The 19,299-nt window shown below is 33.7% G+C and overlaps 1 protein-coding gene across 1 annotated transcript; it reads right to left on the bottom strand.

Annotated features, from left to right (window-relative positions):
- Positions 1-2,607: 2,607 nt before the first annotated feature.
- On the bottom strand, positions 2,608-18,084 carry LOC139510500 (techylectin-5B-like). Its single transcript, XM_071297075.1, has 5 exons — positions 17,946-18,084; positions 16,857-16,954; positions 15,824-16,001; positions 14,105-14,269; positions 2,608-2,888 (listed from the first exon to the last, which is right to left on the bottom strand). The coding sequence occupies exons 4-5, from the start codon at positions 14,211-14,213 to the stop codon at positions 2,641-2,643; spliced, it is 357 nt and encodes a 118-aa protein (XP_071153176.1). The 5' UTR covers positions 14,214-14,269; positions 15,824-16,001; positions 16,857-16,954; positions 17,946-18,084; the 3' UTR covers positions 2,608-2,640.
- Positions 18,085-19,299: the final 1,215 nt, after the last annotated feature.

The following is a 19,299-nucleotide window of genomic DNA, read 5'->3' as shown; positions in this document are numbered from 1 at the left end:
GGACAGAAGCTGCTCACAATATAAAGATAGAATCAAGTGGTTTTTTAATTACATTTTCCCCTCATTTTTGTTGAGCCTTTAACAATTAACATCAAAAGTAGGCGAAGCACTGTGTTCCGCCGAACTCTTACATATATTATACAATACTATATATATATACATAAATAAGACAGCAAACCTATAAACAAATTATTTTTTTAATACTATATATACATAAATTAGACAGCAACTTATCAGCAAATTATTTTTTGAAAAAAGATCAGTGATTGACTTTCAAACCTACCACTATTTTGTTATCAGTCTTAGAAAACATTTCAAATGTCTGTATTTGGTCTGTCGTACATGTAACTGCAATTTTTGTAAGCGCTTAGACAATTCCAGTGCACCGTTACGATTCAAATATGATGTAATGGTATAGAAAAACCTTGCATCTGAGTAACTATTGACAAAAACATCCTACATTTGAGAAAAATGACTGTAAATATTTTACCTATATCTGCCGTCGCCATATTGGGATAGTCGTAATTCCAGTTACGGTTATCCCTTTAATACCAGTGAGACACGTAAAACAAGAAGATAACTTTCACATTTAAATTAAGTGATTATGGGCTTTCCATTAAGAACCAAAACTTTTATGATTTGGTTCCATTAACATATTCTCCACAAGTAGAAATAAAAGAAATACAGGACACGGCTTCCTCCGCCTCATTTTTAGACTTATACCTCAAATTTGGCATACGCTGTCGTACTTTATTTAGCCTTTTTAACTTTTTTGGATTCGAGCGTCACTGATGAGTCTTTTGTAGACGAAACGCGCGTCTGACGTATATACAAAATTTAGTCCTGGTATCTATGATGAGTTTATTCAGTACCAGAATCTATGACAAACGATTTTAATTTTGAAATTATCAATTTCTCCCACCTAAGTAGCAATATACCAACTTCACCTGCATTCGGAATATCATTTCCCAAATCATTCGGTATTCAAAAGCTTGGAACTTTTTCTAAAAAATGGTTCATGGGTGAACATGTATATCTGTAGCGTTTTGATAAATTTAAACTTCGGTATCAACTTCACAAACAATACATGATGGTCTTGAAATATTGATTGTAGGAACTGACGTTGTTTTTTTTTACCTTAATAATGTGTTATAAGCTCAGTTATTTGTGTTTGTAATTTATTACCCTTTATGGTTTAGTGCATTTTGGTTATATCCTTTTATCGTGGCTCAAGACTTGTGCAGTCCCTCAATTTGCTGTTTTGCTTTGGTAATATTTTGTATTTTTGTCCTTCATTTTTGATTACATGTACATGTATGTACTTTGCATATATGCCATTTTGATTTTCTTCATTGACAACCTTTTTTAAAAAAAATATTACTAGTATAGTTCAATATTGACTGCTGTAGCCCTATTTTTTGACATTTGTATCTATTAGGTCTGTCTGTTTGTTCACGCATTGTTATTAAATTAAATATAATGGCATTTTATGCGACTGTTGTAAAAGAAAGAGGTTTAGTTAGCTATAAAACCAGGTTTAATTAACCTTTTCTACATAAGGAAATGCCTGTAGCAAGCCAGGAATATGACAAATGTTTTCCATTCGTTTGAGGTGTTAGTGATTTCGATTTTGGCATTCGATACTGGATTTTCCGCTTTAAACTTTCCTTTGGGTTCGATATCTATAAAAACATATTTACGCAGTTTTAGCTGCTGGGCTACATTTTTTGTTACATTATCCAATATGTTGGATTTTGTTGCATACTCAACGCTATCAACATAACGGAACTAATAAACAACTTCCACACAATTCTACATCATTGCAGAAAACTGTGCCTACCTATACTGGTGTTGACATTGATAAACGCGACAGCACATTGCCGATATTAAAATCTCTACAACCGATTTGGGGAGGCCAATCATGGTAAATAAAACTGAATCTGGCGGATTCGCATAAACCCTTAAAGGAGCGAGACATGGTAGGGGTTTATTCATCACCCACCATGCATATTCAGTCAGCTAACATTTCGCAATCAGGATATGACACAATCGGTATTTTTTTATTTCTGGATTCAAATAAGTGTATGACGATTGATTTGTTAGCAAATATTTTAATGTACGTGGCACCAGCTAAACAATTTCACCATTATCCTTTACTTCATTATTGTTAATACGTTATTGTTAATACGTTATTGTTAATACGTTATTGTTAATACCATTTTAAATCGTTTATCAATTCATTTCGTTTCTGGACAGAGCTATGCAATTAGATGTAAGTTTGAATACAACGGGATGGAGTTATGCAAAATATAAAAAGTCATCTAGATTGGTATGGTTGAAGACCGGCGCGGTTAAACAAAGACACACTGTATTAATGCGAGTATACAATGATACTAAATGATATTGCTATAATGCTTGTTTTAATTACTTGATAAAGTCATTATAGATACCAGGACATTCAGCGTTACATTTTTATACGACAGACGCGCGCTTTGTCCTCAAAGAAATATATATAAATTCTACCTAAAAGAACAAACAAGTTCAACTGTCGCGTATGTCGCTTGTACTTTCTATCTAATGATCATATAAGCAATAAAAACAATAGAATTCAATGTGTTCATTTGTATTGATTTGTTTTTATTAAGCTCGCCGTATCATCATGCGTGTTGTTTTCAATGAGTAGTTGTATCCTTTCCAGGTAGCCCAAATAACACCAGTTCCACGAGAACTGTTTTTTACCATGACGTACATTCCATTCAAATTTGAGTAATGACAACCAATATACCACCATGCTCCGTAGAACACCTCAGCACAGTTTCTATTGTAAGCATCATTATCTCTGTCCCTTGTAGTAAATCTATATCCATTATGTTTGCTGAGTGAATCCCCTGTATAACATAATGTAAATATTCATATATCATGACTGTCTATAACTATATAGATACAGGAAGATGTGGTGTGAGTGCCAATGAGACAACTCCCCATCCAAATAACAATTATTAAAAGTAAACCATTATAGGTCAATGTACGGCCTTCAACACGGAGCATTGGCTCACACCGAACACCAAGCTGTAAAGAGTCCAACAATTACTAGTGTAAAACCATTCAAACGGGAAAACCAACGGTCTTATTTATATTTAAAAAAAACGAGAAACGAGAAACACGTATAAATTACATAAACAAACAAAAACTACTGTACATCATATTCCTGACTTGGGACAGGTGCAAACATTTGCAGCGGGATTAAACGTTTTAAAGGTACCAAACCTTCTCCCTTTTTCTGAAACAATAGTATAACATCACAACGTAGAAAGCATACGATAAAATTTAATTGGAAGGTTTAACTCAATCAAAAAACGTAAATTAACTATGTATTTAAGTACTATATTGCCAGTTCGTTTCTAAAAAAAATAGAAGATAACTGTGTATTTGTAAAATGTAAAATCTTCATAAACAAATTTGATTTATGACTTTCGAACAGCGGTACACTACGATTGCCTTTATTTATATTGATTTGTAAGTATAAAATGATGTCTGTTGTCATACGCAAATATATATATTTGTTTTGTTATTTATATTCATCTTAGATATATTTGTTTTGATATTTATTCCCAGTGGCTTATGTATTAAAGCACTGCCTCAAACTACCGGCAACCTGTCTAATACATTTCTTCGCAGGTGGGATCAAACCCTATTTCACTGTTCCCTCCGTCTACTCATACTTCTTAGAGAACACTGTATTGAACATCTTAAAAACCTAACACTTCAATTTGACTCCTTGTCTCAGGCTTGCAAAACAGATCTAACAGCAAGTGAATTCGAGAACATCCAAGAGCGCCTGAGAGATATAACCAACACTAAGACCGCCACTCTCCGCTCCAGACAAAGATGCAAATTTCAACGGGATGGTACTTCTTTCCCATCCGTTAGTACAAAAGAAAAAAAGAATAATAAAACCAAAAACAGACATTTTAGACGTAGACCTCAAGTCCTTAGCAACAAGATCAATACCGTTGTTAATCTTTCCAGCAAACAACTTACTGAGGACGAAACGTCATTACTATCCAGAGGCCTAAACTTTTGTCCAGTCCCAGGTCCAGTGAATGATACTAAATTGTCTGAGGAACTGGATTATTTTGCCAGGAGCCTCCGCATCAAGGAACATTTTGCATCGAAAGAGGACGATAGCACCACCTCAGATAGTGACTCTGATGACTCCAACGAATATAGATTTAGAAAGAAAAGCAACTGGGTCCCTAAACCAAGCAAAAACACCACCTTAGAATCATTTATAGACAATGTTAAAACGGATATACTTACAAATGTAAAAATAAACAATCAGACCTATGATAATTTAACACCTGATGAACGTGTGGCTTTGACAAATTTGAGAGATAATGACGACATTGTTATTAAACCTGCAGACAAAGGGAGTGCAGTTGTCGTCATGGACAAATCTAACTATGTCCAAGAGGCCATTCGCCAATTAGATGATGACCGGTTTTACAGAAAACTTAATTCGGACCCCACCCTCCAATTCAGCGAGGAAATAACAGAATGTTTAAAGGAAATGTGTGACAATAACATCATTGATATAGATACTTTCAAATATTTAAAACCTGAAAATTCAAAACCTGGGCGATTCTACCTGCTCCCTAAAATTCATAAACCTGGTAACCCAGGTAGACCAATCGTCTCAGCTAATGGTCATCCCACAGAAAAAATATCCGAATTCGTTGATTACTATCTTCGACCTCATGTAGAAAACTTGCCATCTTTTATTAAAGATTCTACAGATTACATACTAAAGATGCAGGATTTAAACCCTCTACCTGCCAATACTACTCTTGTCACTATGGATGTCACCTCTCTCTATACGAATATTCCCCATGCAGATGGTATTGAAGCATGTAGAGAAGTTTGGGACTCTCGATCTCTTAAAATTCCACCTACTGATTGCTTAGTTGAAATGCTTACTATGGTCTTGAAAAAGAACAACTTCACATTCCAAGGAGAACACTATTTACAGACAAATGGCACTGCTATGGGTACAAAAATGGCTCCATCTTATGCCAATATATTCATGGGTAAATTTGAAAAGCAACTGCTGGAGTGCTCTATCGAAAAACCGCTTTCCTGGTATCGATTTATTGATGACGTTGACATGAAATGGGACAAGGGAGACCAAAAATTACAAACTTTTATAACAAATGCTAACAATCAACACCCTACCATCAAATTCACCCATGAAACATCTAATTCCACCATAAACTTCCTTGATACATCTAGCACCCTCTCTGTAGGTATAATAAACACAGATATATACTCTAAACCTACAGATACTCATCAATACTTGTCGCCTGAAAGTTGCCATCCTCCACACTGCACGAAGAGCATTCCATACAGCCAAGCTCTAAGAATAAGGCGAATCTGCTCCTCTGAAGACACTGCAAAACAACGTCTGGGGCAGCTTAAAGGACATTTGAAAAGAAGGGGATATAAACACAAAAACATCAAAAATAGTTTTCGAAAAGCGGAATCCATCCACAGAAGCAGTCTGCTAACTTACAAAGATAAACAGAAAAGTAAAAGAATCCCATGTGTGCTCACCTACCATCCATGCCTGAGAAATAGAGCCAAGACCATTCGTGATCATTGGACAGCAATCGAGAAACATTCGAAGTTATCCAAAATCTTTCCTGAGCCTCCCATGATTGCCTTCAAACAACCTAACAGCCTGAGAAATATACTTGTCCGTGCTGACCTTTCCAAACCTAACCATACTGTAGGTAATTGTCAGCCTTGTGGGGATAAGCGCTGCAAATGTTGCAACCAATTGCAGCATTCATCAACATTTCACAGTAAGACCACAGAAAAGACATACAAGATCTTCTGCAATGTCAACTGCAAAAGCTCAAACGTGATTTACGTTCTTGAGTGTCCTAGATGTGGTCTCCAATATGTTGGTGAATCTATGCAGCCATTTCACAAACGCCTCAATGGCCACAGGAGTGACCTCACAAAAAAACCGTATATTCCTGTCAGCCAACATTTCAGGTTACCAGATCACAATCTGAAAGATTTTGATCACATGAAGATCCTTGTGATCGAACAGGATTGTACATGGCAACATAGGCAAAGAGAAAATCGGGAGAGGTTTTGGATAAAAACACTGGGTGTCCTCCATCCAGATGGAATCAATAGAAAGAAATAATTAAATTTACAGTCTAGTGTTTATATTATTATATTCAGGATTTTGGATTAAAATCAATCGACCATCAATTTTCTTACAAATAAGGGAAATGTACACCAAAAGGAAACTGTCCTCTCTGAAAATAATGTTTTAATTACAAAACAGGAGGAGGTGTGTGAGATATTTAATGATTATTTTGTAAATGTTGCAAAGAATATAGGAAGCAGTCAAATAAAGGTTAATGATGATCACCCGAGTATTTTGGCCATTAAAGATAATATTCCTGATCTTGATCAAAACAATTTTACCTTTTCCCCTATTGATCAAGACTTTGTTGAGAAACGTATACGTAAAATTAATGTTAAAAAAGCCACTGGTATAGATGGCATCTCACCTAAATTACTGCATTTTGCTAAACCTGCTAATGTAAAACCCCTTACTGATATTGTTAATTTGTCATTATCATCATCGACCTTCCCTGACCGTCTTAAGGAAGCTCAAGTTGCACCTATTCACAAAAAGAATAGTGTTTTAGAAAAAGGAAATTATAGACCGGTAAGTGTATTACCGGCTATTTCTAAAATTTTTGAAAATGCCATAGAAGTACAATTAGTACAGTACTTTGATAAAATCTTCAGTCCATTTTTGGCAGCTTTTAGATCTGGTTTTGGATGTCAGTCAACTTTATTAAGAGTGATTGAAGATTGGAAATTAGCCTTAGATCAAAATAAATACCTTGCAGCTATCCTTATGGACTTGTCCAAAGCATTTGACTGTCTACCCCATGACTTACTGCTACTGAAACTAAAAGCTTATGGTCTATCCAAATCCTCACTTGATATGTTATATAGTTATTTAACAAAAAGAAAACAATGTGTGAAAGTAAACCAAAATTTAAGTGGTATGCTTGACATATTTAAAGGGGTACCACAAGGCTCTATCCTTGGACCCATCCTATTTAATATTTTTATTAACGATTTGTTCTTTTTTGTAAAAAATTGTTCTTTATATAACTATGCTGATGACAATACTTTGTCAAAGTCTGGAAATTCCTTACAAGATGTAATTTCTGCTCTTGAGGAAGACAGCAATCATTTAATACAGTGGTTTTCTTCCAATAAAATGCAGGCCAACCCAGAGAAATTTCAAGCTATCTCTCTTGGCAAAAAAACACATGATAAAAAGATTGTGTTTGACTTGAATGGTATTTCTATATCATGTGAGGATGAGGTGAAACTTCTTGGAGTTACAATTGATTTTAAATTAAACTTTAATTTACACATTTCAAATATTTGTAAAAAGGCTGCAAGGCAATTAAATGTTTTGAAAAGAATTTGGAAACATCTAAACAAACTGAGTAAGCTTACAATTTACTACTCTTTTATTATGTCTAATTTCAGTTACTGCCCTTTGACTTGGCATTTCTGTGGGGAACAAAATACCAGAAAAATAGAAAAAATACAAGAACGAGCGCTTCGATTTATTTATGAAGACCATCTGAGCTCATACGAAACACTCCTACAGATTTCGAACCTTCCATCATTAAAAACTCGTAGAATGCGCTCAATTGCCTTGGAGACCTTTAAAATAATTAATAAAAAATGTCCTTTATTTATTCAAGATTTAGTTGTAATAAAAAACAATTCATATAATTTCAGGTATGTAAACACTGCTGAGGTACCTAGACCTAGAACCTCCAGTTATGGTAAAAGATCTTTTAGATTTGAGGCAGCACAAGTATGGAACTCACTTCCTAATGAGGCTAGACTCATGACTTCTTTTGACCAGTTTAGGAATTACATAAATTCCTGGTGTGGGGGTCAAAAAATGCTTCTGCAGTTCATGTCGTTTCCATCCAGTGCTGTCTCAAAGCTGAAATTTCTTTCTTTCTTTTTATAATGGCCTTTTGCTCTGCTTTTTATGCATTTTTTAAATATATATCTGCCATTAAATGCTAGTGCTTATTTTTATTTATTTATTGTTTGTATGCTTTTAGTTTGTTATATTTTATGATCGTCAAGTGATTTGTTGATTCCTCCGCTTCAATGCACATAGAGGCGCTTGCCACATGAGCTTTGACTCTGGAGGCTCACAAATCAAATAGAAGTTTGCTTTATTATATTGCATGTTTTATTTGGTAGTATTTGCATGATGCTGCATGATTTTTATTGTGATAGTCGGTTAAAGAGCTCACCAGAGCTCATGTTTTCTCTGTTATAATGTATATATATGCCGACTCTAAATAAAATTTACTTACTTACTTACTTACTTACCAAAACTTACCTGTATTATTAGTGATCTATGTTTACACCTTATACATTATATCTCATTATTGTTAAAACTTTTGTCACCGAAGAAGGCCATTTGTTGAGCCGAAATATTTGCAATTATTGTACAATTTATATCATCTGTTCAGTTTTTCCATCTTTGTGCAATGATATTCAACACTTTTTAGTGTTTTGTTTTCCATCTATTTATCGGTATTGTTACACAATCTTTCAGACTCATATATATATATGATCCTATATGATATATAAAATTTGTTGAGTTATATATCATGATCCTATATGATATATAAAATTTGTTGAGTTAGATTGCTGACAAATAATAAATACATTGTGTATGAATATAATAATATAACATCTACACACGCTTAAAAAACACGTGTCTCATGTCTATCTCTAGATTCACCTTCCGTGACAAGGTAACACTACGACTATTGAAGTTATATTTTTAAATAGCGGATGTGGTCGAGTGGTCTAGAGCGCTGGACATGAGGCTAAGCGAATGGTGCTGTAGTGTATCAAAGGTGTGAGTTCGAATCCCGCTGAGGGACGGACAAAAATTTGTCAGTATAAAATCTAACTCTAACACTGTTTGGTGTAATTTTCAGACTTATATATATATATATATATATATTTTGATAAATAAAAAGTCCTTGGTACAGAAAATATAATTTAAAAGTAAAAAACACAAAAAATCACATCATAAATCGAACATTGTTTCTGTTAGCGCTTTCACCGCATCTCCAGCGGTTCATCAGACAGAATTGTTATCGTTAATAGTAACGACTTGTGACGTTACGTTATAGTAACGACTTGTGACGTTACGTTATAGTAACGTCATGCGGTAGTTGTATATATCTTACGGAATTTTATTAACGGACCGAATTTCACTTCCTATTTAGTGTGGGCTTATAAAGTTCAATAAAATATTGTTCCTTGGCTTCACGCGGAATTTTATCTTCGGTCCACATCTTAAACAAGAGGCTCTCAAGAGCCTGAATCGCTCACCTTAATTTTTTTGGTTAAATCTCTCATCAATGATTATTTTGGCTTTTCATTTTATTTAAATGTTCTTTGAATCTCCTATTTTCTTCAAAAGCAAAAAAAAAATCATTTTCTCCTATGTTCTATTTAAGCCATAGAAGCTATGTTTCTGACATACAAGGAAATGAAATATAAAATTTATACTAGATACTCTGAAACTCATTTAGCCTAAGTTTGGCTGAAATTGATACAGCAGTTTCAAAGGAGAAGATTTTTTAAAGTAAGTCAACATGATGAACAAATTGTGAAAAAAAGTCTTTAAAGGGCAATAACTCCTTAAGGGGTCAATTGACAATTTTGGTCAAATTGACTTATTTGTAGATCTTACTTTGCTTAACATTTTTGCTATAACAGTTTATCTGTATCTATAATAATATTCAAGATAATAACCAAAAACTGCAAAATTTCTTTAAAATCATCAATTCAGGGGCATTATACCTGAAAAACCAGTTATCCAATTCGGCTGAAATTTTCAGGACAGGTAGACCTTGACCTAATAAATATGTCTTATTTGCTCTAAATGCTGGAGTTTTTGAGATATAAGCCAAAAACTGCATTTTACCCTGTGTTCTATTTTTAGCCATGACGACCATGTTTTTTGACGAAATAAAAAATAAAGCACAAACTTTATTTTATACAACCTACTGATCATTCAGTTGAAGTTTGGTTGAATTTGGTTTAGTAGTTTTAGAGGAGAAGACTTTTTAAAAGTTAGCAAATATGATGAACAAATTGTGAAAAATTGTCATTAAAGGACAATAACCCCTTAAGGGGTCAATTGACAATTTTGGTCATATTAACTTATTTGTAGATCTTACTTTGCTGATCATTTTTGCTGTTTACAGTTTATCTTTATCTATAATAATATTCAAGATAATGACCAAAAACTGCAAAATTTCCTTAAAATTACCAATTAAGTGCCAGCAACCCAACAATGGTTTGTTTGATTCATCTGAAAATTTCAGGGCTGATAGATCTTGACCTAATGAACATTTTTACCCCATGTCAGATTGCTCTAAATGCTTTCGTTTTTGAGATATAAGCCAAAAACTGCATTTGACCCCTATGTTCTATTTTAAGTAACGGCGGCCATGTTTTTTGACGGATCAAAAATCGAAGCACACACTTTGTGCAGGATAATCTAAGGAACAATCATGCTAAGTTTCATCCAAATCCATTCAGCAGTTTCAGAGGAGAAGATTTTTTAAAGTTAGCAAATGTGATGAACAAATTGTGAAAAATTGTCATTAAAGGACAATAACCCCTTAAGGGGTCAATTGACAATTTTGGTCATATTAACTTATTTGTAGATCTTACTTTGCTGATCATTTTTGCTGTTTACAGTTTATCTTTATCTATAATAATATTCAAGATAATGACCAAAAACTGCAAAATTTCCTTAAAATTACCAATTAAGTGGCAGCAACCCAACAAAGGTTTGTTTGATTCATCTGGAAATTTCAGGGCTGATAGATCTTGACCTAATGAACATTTTTACCCCATGTCAGATTTGCTCTAAATGCTTTCGTTTTTGAGATATAAGCCAAAAACTGCATTTGACCCCTATGTTCTATTTTAAGAAACGGCGGCCATGTTTTTTGACGGATCAAAAATCGAAGCACACACTTTGTGCAGGATAATCTAAGGAACAATCATGCTAAGTTTCATTCAAATCCATTCAGTAGTTTCAGAGGAGAAGATGTTTGAAAAATTGTTAACGACGACGACGACGACGTCGACGACGACGACGGACGCCAAGTGATGAGAAAAGCTCACATGGCCTTTTAGGCCAGGTGAGCTAAAAAGGGATATATTTTAAATTTTCCCTTTCCACATCGGTCAAAGTGTTCAGAACAGGGAGAATTTCGAATTGACGGGTCTTTTATCTGCTGTTTATGAACTCTCACTCTATCAATTAGTCTATTTGTTTGACCTATGTAGTTTTTATTACAAGTGGGACAGGTTGCACAATAAATGACATTTTCCGATTTGCAGTTCATGCTTTTATTCGGTTTGATTACTGTGCCGGATTTCAGAGTTTTACTTTGTCCCACTTCTAGCATTTCGCACGTTCCACATCTGGGATCCCCGCATTTTTGTATTTCTGCTACCTTCTGTGTACTGAATTGTGCTCGTGTGAGAAGTTTCTTCAGATTTGGTGCTTGTCGACGGCTCCCAATAAGCTGTGATTTGTCGACAAGATCTTTCATTTTCTCTGATTTGTGAAGAATAGGTAAAAACCCTTTAGCAGAATTTAAGATCTGGTGATTACGTGGATTATGAGTTATAACAAAAGGAATTGATTGTTGTTTATCTTTTTTGTCTTCCCTTGATACTGTTTTTCTTAGTTCAGCGATTGGAATTTTCAATGCATTTTTAATTCCATTTTCAATTAATCTGACTGGGTAGTTTTGTCTTTTTAGATAATTTTTCAATTCCTGTAGTCTCTTATCACGTAACTCCAAATTTATTACTATTGTGCATATACGTCGGGCTAAATTAAAAGGAATATTTCGTTTGGTATGTGACGGGTGACATGACCTAAAATCCAAATACTGATGGGTATCAGTGGGTTTACAGTATAAGTCCGTTATTATTTCTTCTTCTTCCTTGATAATATTGATGTCTAGGAATGGGAGTTTTGAAGAGCTGGAATCGTAAGTGAATTGTATTGATTCATTTAAGGCATTCAGCATTGAATGAAATTTATCTAGTTCAACTTCACTTTTTGTCCAGAAAATAAAACAATCATCAAGATATCGCTTCCAATTTTCTTCAATGTAAAGTCTGAAGTTTTCATCGAATTCGGAAGGTATCTTTTCGTATAGTTGTTTTTCTATGTAACCCATAACCAGAGTGGCATATGTTGGTGCCACCTTTGTACCCATCGCGGTTCCCTTGATTTGAAGGAAATAAGTGTCGTTAAACTGGAAATAGTTGTTCTCAAGGATAAGTTTTAATCCTTTGATGATGAAGTCCTTAGAAAAACGTTCCGGAATTTCATCTAGATACTTTTCCAACCAGTATTGTACAGCTTTTAATCCTAATTCGTGCGGGATGTTCGTGTAAAGGCTTATTACGTCAAAACTCACTAGTATTGTATCAAGGGGTACCCGGTCTGGAATATAGTTTAGAAAATCCATGTCGTCTCTGACAAAACTTGGCACTTTTATACAAAGTGGTTTAAGTAGGATATCAAGGAGGTTGCTTAGCCTTTGGGTACTACATGAAGGTCCTGCAATAATCGGTCTTATTTTAAGATCAGTAGGCCTGTTGATTTTGATATACATAGAATCACAGTTTTCTACATGGTCTTGAATTTCCTTGGATTTGTGGATTTTCGGAAGGCCGTAAAAATTGCTAGTTTTAACCTCAAAATTTTTAAGATAATCTTTTTCCTTATCGGTAAGGTTGTCAGAATATTCCTTTATTAGTTTTCTTATTTTCGACATTGTGCTTTTGTCTCTATTTCCATTTAGTTTTTGGTAGAATACCCCGTCTTCAAGTTGATTAAGAACCATGTCTTTGTAGTGATCTTTGTCCATAATCACTATACCCCGCCTTTATCCGCCTCTTTTATTATAATTGATTCATCATTTTGAAGTTTCTTTATAGTCTTTTGTTGAGACTTCGGCAGATTTGATTTTACGTGTGAATCGACAATATTTGTGTTGGCGGTTTGTTTTAAACAATTAATATATTCTTCTAAATGTTTGTCCCTATTCGGTTGAGGATAACAAGCCGAAATATTTGTCAACACGATTTATTTACAACATTTTCGTATTATAACATCTTATATCAGTACCGTTGTGCAAATCTTTAGACTGATATAATTTTTTCCTTATCTGCATAGTATCGCCTATTTTAGACGATCCGGTACATAGTAAATTTGCTGGTTGGTCTTTTTTATAGACTTTTATATATACTAGTATATATATATATATATATTTGTTTTGTTATTTATATTCATCTTAGATATATTTGTTTTGATATTTAGTTTTATCTTAGATATCTGTGTTTTGTTATTTAGTTCTATCTTATGTATATGTGCCCTCCAAGGGTGACTGAGGAATAGAAATATGGTCACTTGGTCTTCTCCTCACCGGCAGTAAAACTCTTGCCGAAATGGGGCGTCTTTTTGACTGTGCGGTCAGAATGGGGACGTTAGATCCGATGTCTCGTGTAAACAGAGTGCCAGGCTCTTTGGACGTTAAGAACCCTTACAACAACTCTTTGAGGGCCCGTAGGTGGCCTGTTGTAAGGCAAAATTTTATACCCTCATTTTCCAGTGGCAGTTGAAATTTCCCCGACCCTCATCCCTTATGGCCTCTATTATGGCAAGAATTCCTATTGTATTTATTGTGAACTTGTTCTCGTCCTGAATATGCATGAAATATTTGCCACTGGACGTTAAGCAACCAACAATCAATCAATCATTGTATATATGTGTTTTGTTATTAAGTTCTATCTTATATATATATATGTGTTTTGTTATTTAGTTTTATCTTATATATATTTGTTTTCTTTTAATGTATTTACCTTTCGCTTGTTTTATTTTCCGTTTCAAATATCATTTTATTACCTGCATTTCCAGTATAACCAGCTACCTTCAGTTTGTATCCTGACTTCTCGTTCTCAACAGCAAATTTCTCATAGATGGCGTATTTGTGATTATTTTCAAAATCCTCCATATCAATCCGCAGTATGTAATATCCTTGTTCAGTTATTTTGTTCAAATACTCGTTTCCTGTAATAAAATACATAAACCTCTTACACTTCTTTTATATAACTGACAGTTAATTTGTTTATGAATATAGTTTATATTTTACACGATGACTGTGTAAATGAGTGCTAACATTTAATGAATCCGAGTGATCTTGGAAATAAGGATACAATGGAAATAAGAGATTAACTTCATACCTCTTATCCAGGATATGAACAGAGACGATCTATGAAAAACGTGTTACTTGTTTATCTGTTATTTTTCAGCGGTTACATATTTAATGTTCCATTGTATGGTTCTGACATATTTCAGTAAGCACATTATGCTCATCCATGTTTACACAATATGGACATCATTAACAGAGATATGCTGCCTATACAAAACCTGTTTAACAAAAATATGTGGTGAAACGACTGATATTCACGCATGGGTTGACTGATACGATGTGTCGGTATTCAACTCACTGTCGACATATTTACGAGGTTATGGATAAGCATAGATACCAGCATAATCCAAGTATCTGTAATTTTAACGTGTTTGTCCTATTCCTGATTCTTACATTTTGACTGAGTGTGAATTTGATAGGTTGGTGGTTTATATATAAAAAGGAAGATGTGGTATGATTACCAATTAGACAACTCTCAAGAAGAAACCAAATGACACAAAAATTAAAAGCTATAGGTCACATGGAAATGAGTGCTAACATAGAACAAATTCCATACCGCATAGTTAGTTATTGAAGGCTCCGAAATCACAAATGAAAAACAATTCAAACGAGAAAACTAACGGCTTAACTGATGAACAAAAATATACAAAAAAAAAAAACACAAATACGAACACTAACGACAACCACTGAAAAACAGGCTGTGGACATGGGACAGTCAAATATATACAGAATATGGCGGGGTTAAACTAGTTAGTTGGATCCAAATCCTCCACTAACCTCGGACAATTGTGCAACAGTACATCATAGGAACAAACTATACACATTTATTGAAAAGGCTTCTCTTATCAGATAGAGAGAGTCGTTTGTACTATTGGCACAACCGGTCGACGTGCTTTTGCAGTTGATTTTACTTCATCAGTGTTTGTTTGTTACCTTGATCTTTTTACTCCCTAATTGATTATCGTTATTGGATTATCACAAAATCGGTATCACCTTAATTTAACATTGATGAAAATGCATATATAATCATATAAATAAAGGCAACAGTATTATACCGCTGTTCAAACTCATAAATCCATGGACAAAAAACAAAATCGGGGTAACAAACTAAAACTGAGGGAAATGCATAAATATAAGAGGAGAACAACGACACAACACTACAATGTAACACACACAGAAACGGACCAAGCATCAGACAAAATCCCACGAGAATAACAAATATAAGATCAAAAACAAATACAAGAATTTGGGATAGACAAGTACCGTGACACGTCTTATCGCAATGTCAATTTACACTCAAAAATAAGAGAAAACAAACGACGCAACGTTAAATTGTAACACACACAGAAACGAACTATAACATTACAATGGCCAATATAATTGTTAATGCAATACTCAAAATAAAACCATACCTAACCAGAAGTCACTCTTTAGATTTCCAAAGCCATTCTTATAAGATTCCCATTCTCTATAAAAGCCGACATAATTGTTTGTTCTTCGTTGAAATACCTGTGAAAGTACATTGTAAACACTTATTATTTCTCATTCTAATGCAATATGACATGTATAGCTCAAGATCAAATGTCTTGTCTGGATTTAGTTACATTTCAAGTTGCTTTTTGGTTTCATCGATCAGAACTTCATCTTTTAAATTAGATTTCGATTTTTAAATAATTCGGCCTCGACCATGCTCCATGTTGAAGGCCGTACATTGACCTATAATGGTTTACTTTTGTAAATTGCTATTTGGATGGAGAGTTGTCTCATTGGCACTCACACCACATCTTCCTATAACTATAAACCAGCCAGATTATGTTATAACCTTCCCACGACAGGAAGTTCTATTTAAGTTGTAGTTGCTTTATCCTGTTTATCATAAACAGAATTATCGTTTATTGTTTAGAACAGTAATCGAGTCGTTAGTTTTTTCGATTCATTTTTTTTTATATTTATCATTAAGAGGGTTACTATAAGCTTACTATAAGGTATGCATATTGCTCATTGTTGAAGGCCTTATGATGACCTATCATCGCGAACTACTACGTCATTTCAGGTAAATAGTTCGTAGTTTCATATCAAAACACATTATTTGAATAAAAACATGAATTGTTCGTAATGTGCTGGCATTGGGAGAAATACGTCGTCACAACATATTGAGCAAAATATAATGTATCTTTATGATAAACATTGTATAAAGTATCGTACAGTTGCAATTGTTTTAAGTTACAGAACATAATGGGATTTAAGCGGCTTTCATTCAAGTGAGAGATTCCGCTAGCTATAAAACCATATTCAATTTATCATTGTCTTCATATGGAAATGTCTGTATCTAATAAGGAACTTGACGGTTGTTTTCCATTGGTTTGATGTGCTTTGGCTTTTAATTTTGCCATTTGTATAGGGACTTTCTATTTTGAATTTTCCTTGGAGTTTGATATTTTTGACATAATACTTTTTACCTTCGGTAGGGGACACAATGCATTGACTTGTTGTTTCAGTAATTAGATTAGCCACTTTGTCGATTACATCCCTGACACATTTCTCTACAATGAAAATTTGAAGACGTCTTATATATAATTTCAGTCCTTAGAACTAAAACAAGTCCTATGAAACAATTACAAATTCTATACTAGATAAAACCGGAATACTTAAAAACAATACCGATGTTAAATTGCAATTAAATGATCTCGCATACAGAATTTTAAATATCATAAGCATCCCTTTTCAAGTAAATAAAAAATCTTTTTTTGAGAATTACATACTACAATCTAAATAATTTAAACGATATCGACGCGATGTTGCATTTATATATTCCCTCTGCCAAAACTTAGTTCACCTTGTCAAATTTTCAACAAGATTAATTGAGAAACCGATTTTGTAACAGCATACGCCTTGCTGTCACCAAACAATATCAATTGTGTTGTTTCGCATGCTTATATTATAAAAGCAAATTATTTTAGTCAGACACATAACTCTTTTAAGTTAAATTATTAACGGTATGTCTTAATACATATATTTTCACCCAAACTTACAGTGTAATATGATATCAGAAAGACTTTAGGAATTTGATGAGAATCATACCATCTTAACAAGTTTTTAGTTGACTTTTAAGGTTTGCTTTCAATGTTTTGTTCTTCCCTTTTGGATTTCATCGGTCACCCTTTTAACCATTTGCTTTCCAAACAAACTGTTCTTCAACGTTCTAATATAGTTTAATAATATTACAGAATATATTTATACAATGTCTTTTCAAACACACTTGTTTATTCTTTGACAAATTTGAATGAGATTGAAAATGCAACACAGGTTTGTTCGTACAACTGTATGTATTTTCATTATGTTATTGTACGTATACGAAACTAATTTCGCTTTTTAAATTAAAATCTTTATTTATTTTTCAGATATTAATTGATTATATTCATTTGTTCACCAAATCAAGCATTTATATAAACATCGTCGTTCTGATATTGCATGACATATTTCCCTGTGGACGTAAAGTAAACAACAATCTATTATTACATATGCAATTCTTACCTTTGTTTATTTTATGGCCATAGCATTCCTCAGAAACAAAGAGCAAAGCGGTTAACAATATCTTCATGTGCATGGTATTCCAATATTCACTTCAGAGGAAAAAATTGTACTGAATGTGTTTCCATGGTATTTTGACTACATCATGTACATATGTCAACATATCAAATACATTTTATAAATTTTTTGTCGTGTTGCATGTGATATGAGCCGTATTGTTTTCCTGGTCAATATATCAACTGAATGCTGAAATTCCAAAAAACATTTTAAGGACTGAAGATATGGTTTCATTTTATGCAACTATTCATTACTTTTCTTTAGTGAGTAATTTGTTATTTATTTATTTTGGTTTATTCTTTCGGCATTTATTACTTGTAAATATTATTTTCATATCCAATTGTGAAGCTAGCTAAAATACATTCGGAAATAGTAATATGGCCACTTTGATCTTCCTCCGACCGGCAGTCAAACCCTTGCTATATTAGGGCGTCTGTTTGGATAAACCGAACGAAGAGGTACACAAACTTGTCCAGTCAGAATGAGAATCTTTTGTGTATAGAGAGTATTATGGCTCTTCGCGTTAAGAACTTTAGCAAAAACTCTTTGAAGAGTATGTAGGTGGCCTTGTTGTAAGGTAAAATGTCTCTACCCATTATGTCATTTTCAGTGGCAGTCAAAATTTCCCCAATTCTCATCCCGGACAGCGTTTACCACAGGGCTTAACTATTATATGCATACTTATTCTCATCCTGACTATGCATAAACCATTTGCAACTGTACGTTAAGCAAACTAACTAAATAAATCAATATAGAAATGCAGTAGCACGATGTCTAATTTTTTTTATCAAGCGAATAAAAGTAACCCAAGACAGACTGAGAAGTATATTCACAAAACTCATGACATACCGTAACGATTTCTATTAAATATATACATTTGAACAACATGCAACCTGTGTATATCCAAGACAATTGTGACATATTTGGACCAAAACGGTTGCTAGAAAAAATATCCTGCATGAATTGTAAATATAGGACAAGTAACCATATGTTCATAACGTGTGACGCAAAACTTCCATGTTAAATACATGTATGAATACAGCTTAAAACTTACCAATGCAGTAGTTTCGAGGTAACCTATTCACCGTGAGAGTGGGAGCACGAGTGTCCGTCAGCCACTGAATTAAATTATAAACATGAAAATTGGTAAATACTGCTTCTATGATAAGCACAATCATAATGAAATAAGTGAAAGTTTTAGAGTCAGAAAAATGTGTTCGGGTAGGACGATATGTCTTGTGGACTGTTATCTTGTTAACTAGAACATATAAAAAATGGTTCAGCGCAGAGTCTAGCTCAA

Source organism: Mytilus edulis, chromosome 2, assembly GCF_963676685.1.
Source record: "Mytilus edulis chromosome 2, xbMytEdul2.2, whole genome shotgun sequence".
In the NCBI taxonomy this organism is placed as follows: Eukaryota; Metazoa; Mollusca; class Bivalvia; order Mytilida; family Mytilidae; genus Mytilus; species Mytilus edulis.
Note: the sequence above shows the minus strand (reverse complement) of the source record. Positions and strands in the feature narration are given on the sequence as shown.

Bases quoted from the DNA above. Each gene is read 5' to 3' on its own strand.
- LOC139510500 (XM_071297075.1), bottom strand. From the start codon at position 14,213: ATGGAGGATTTTGAAAATAATCACAAATACGCCATCTATGAGAAATTT. The intron at 2,889-14,104 runs GTAATAAAATGA...TATGTTATACAG, and splicing joins TGGTTATACTGGAAATGCAG to GGGATTCACTCAGCAAACAT.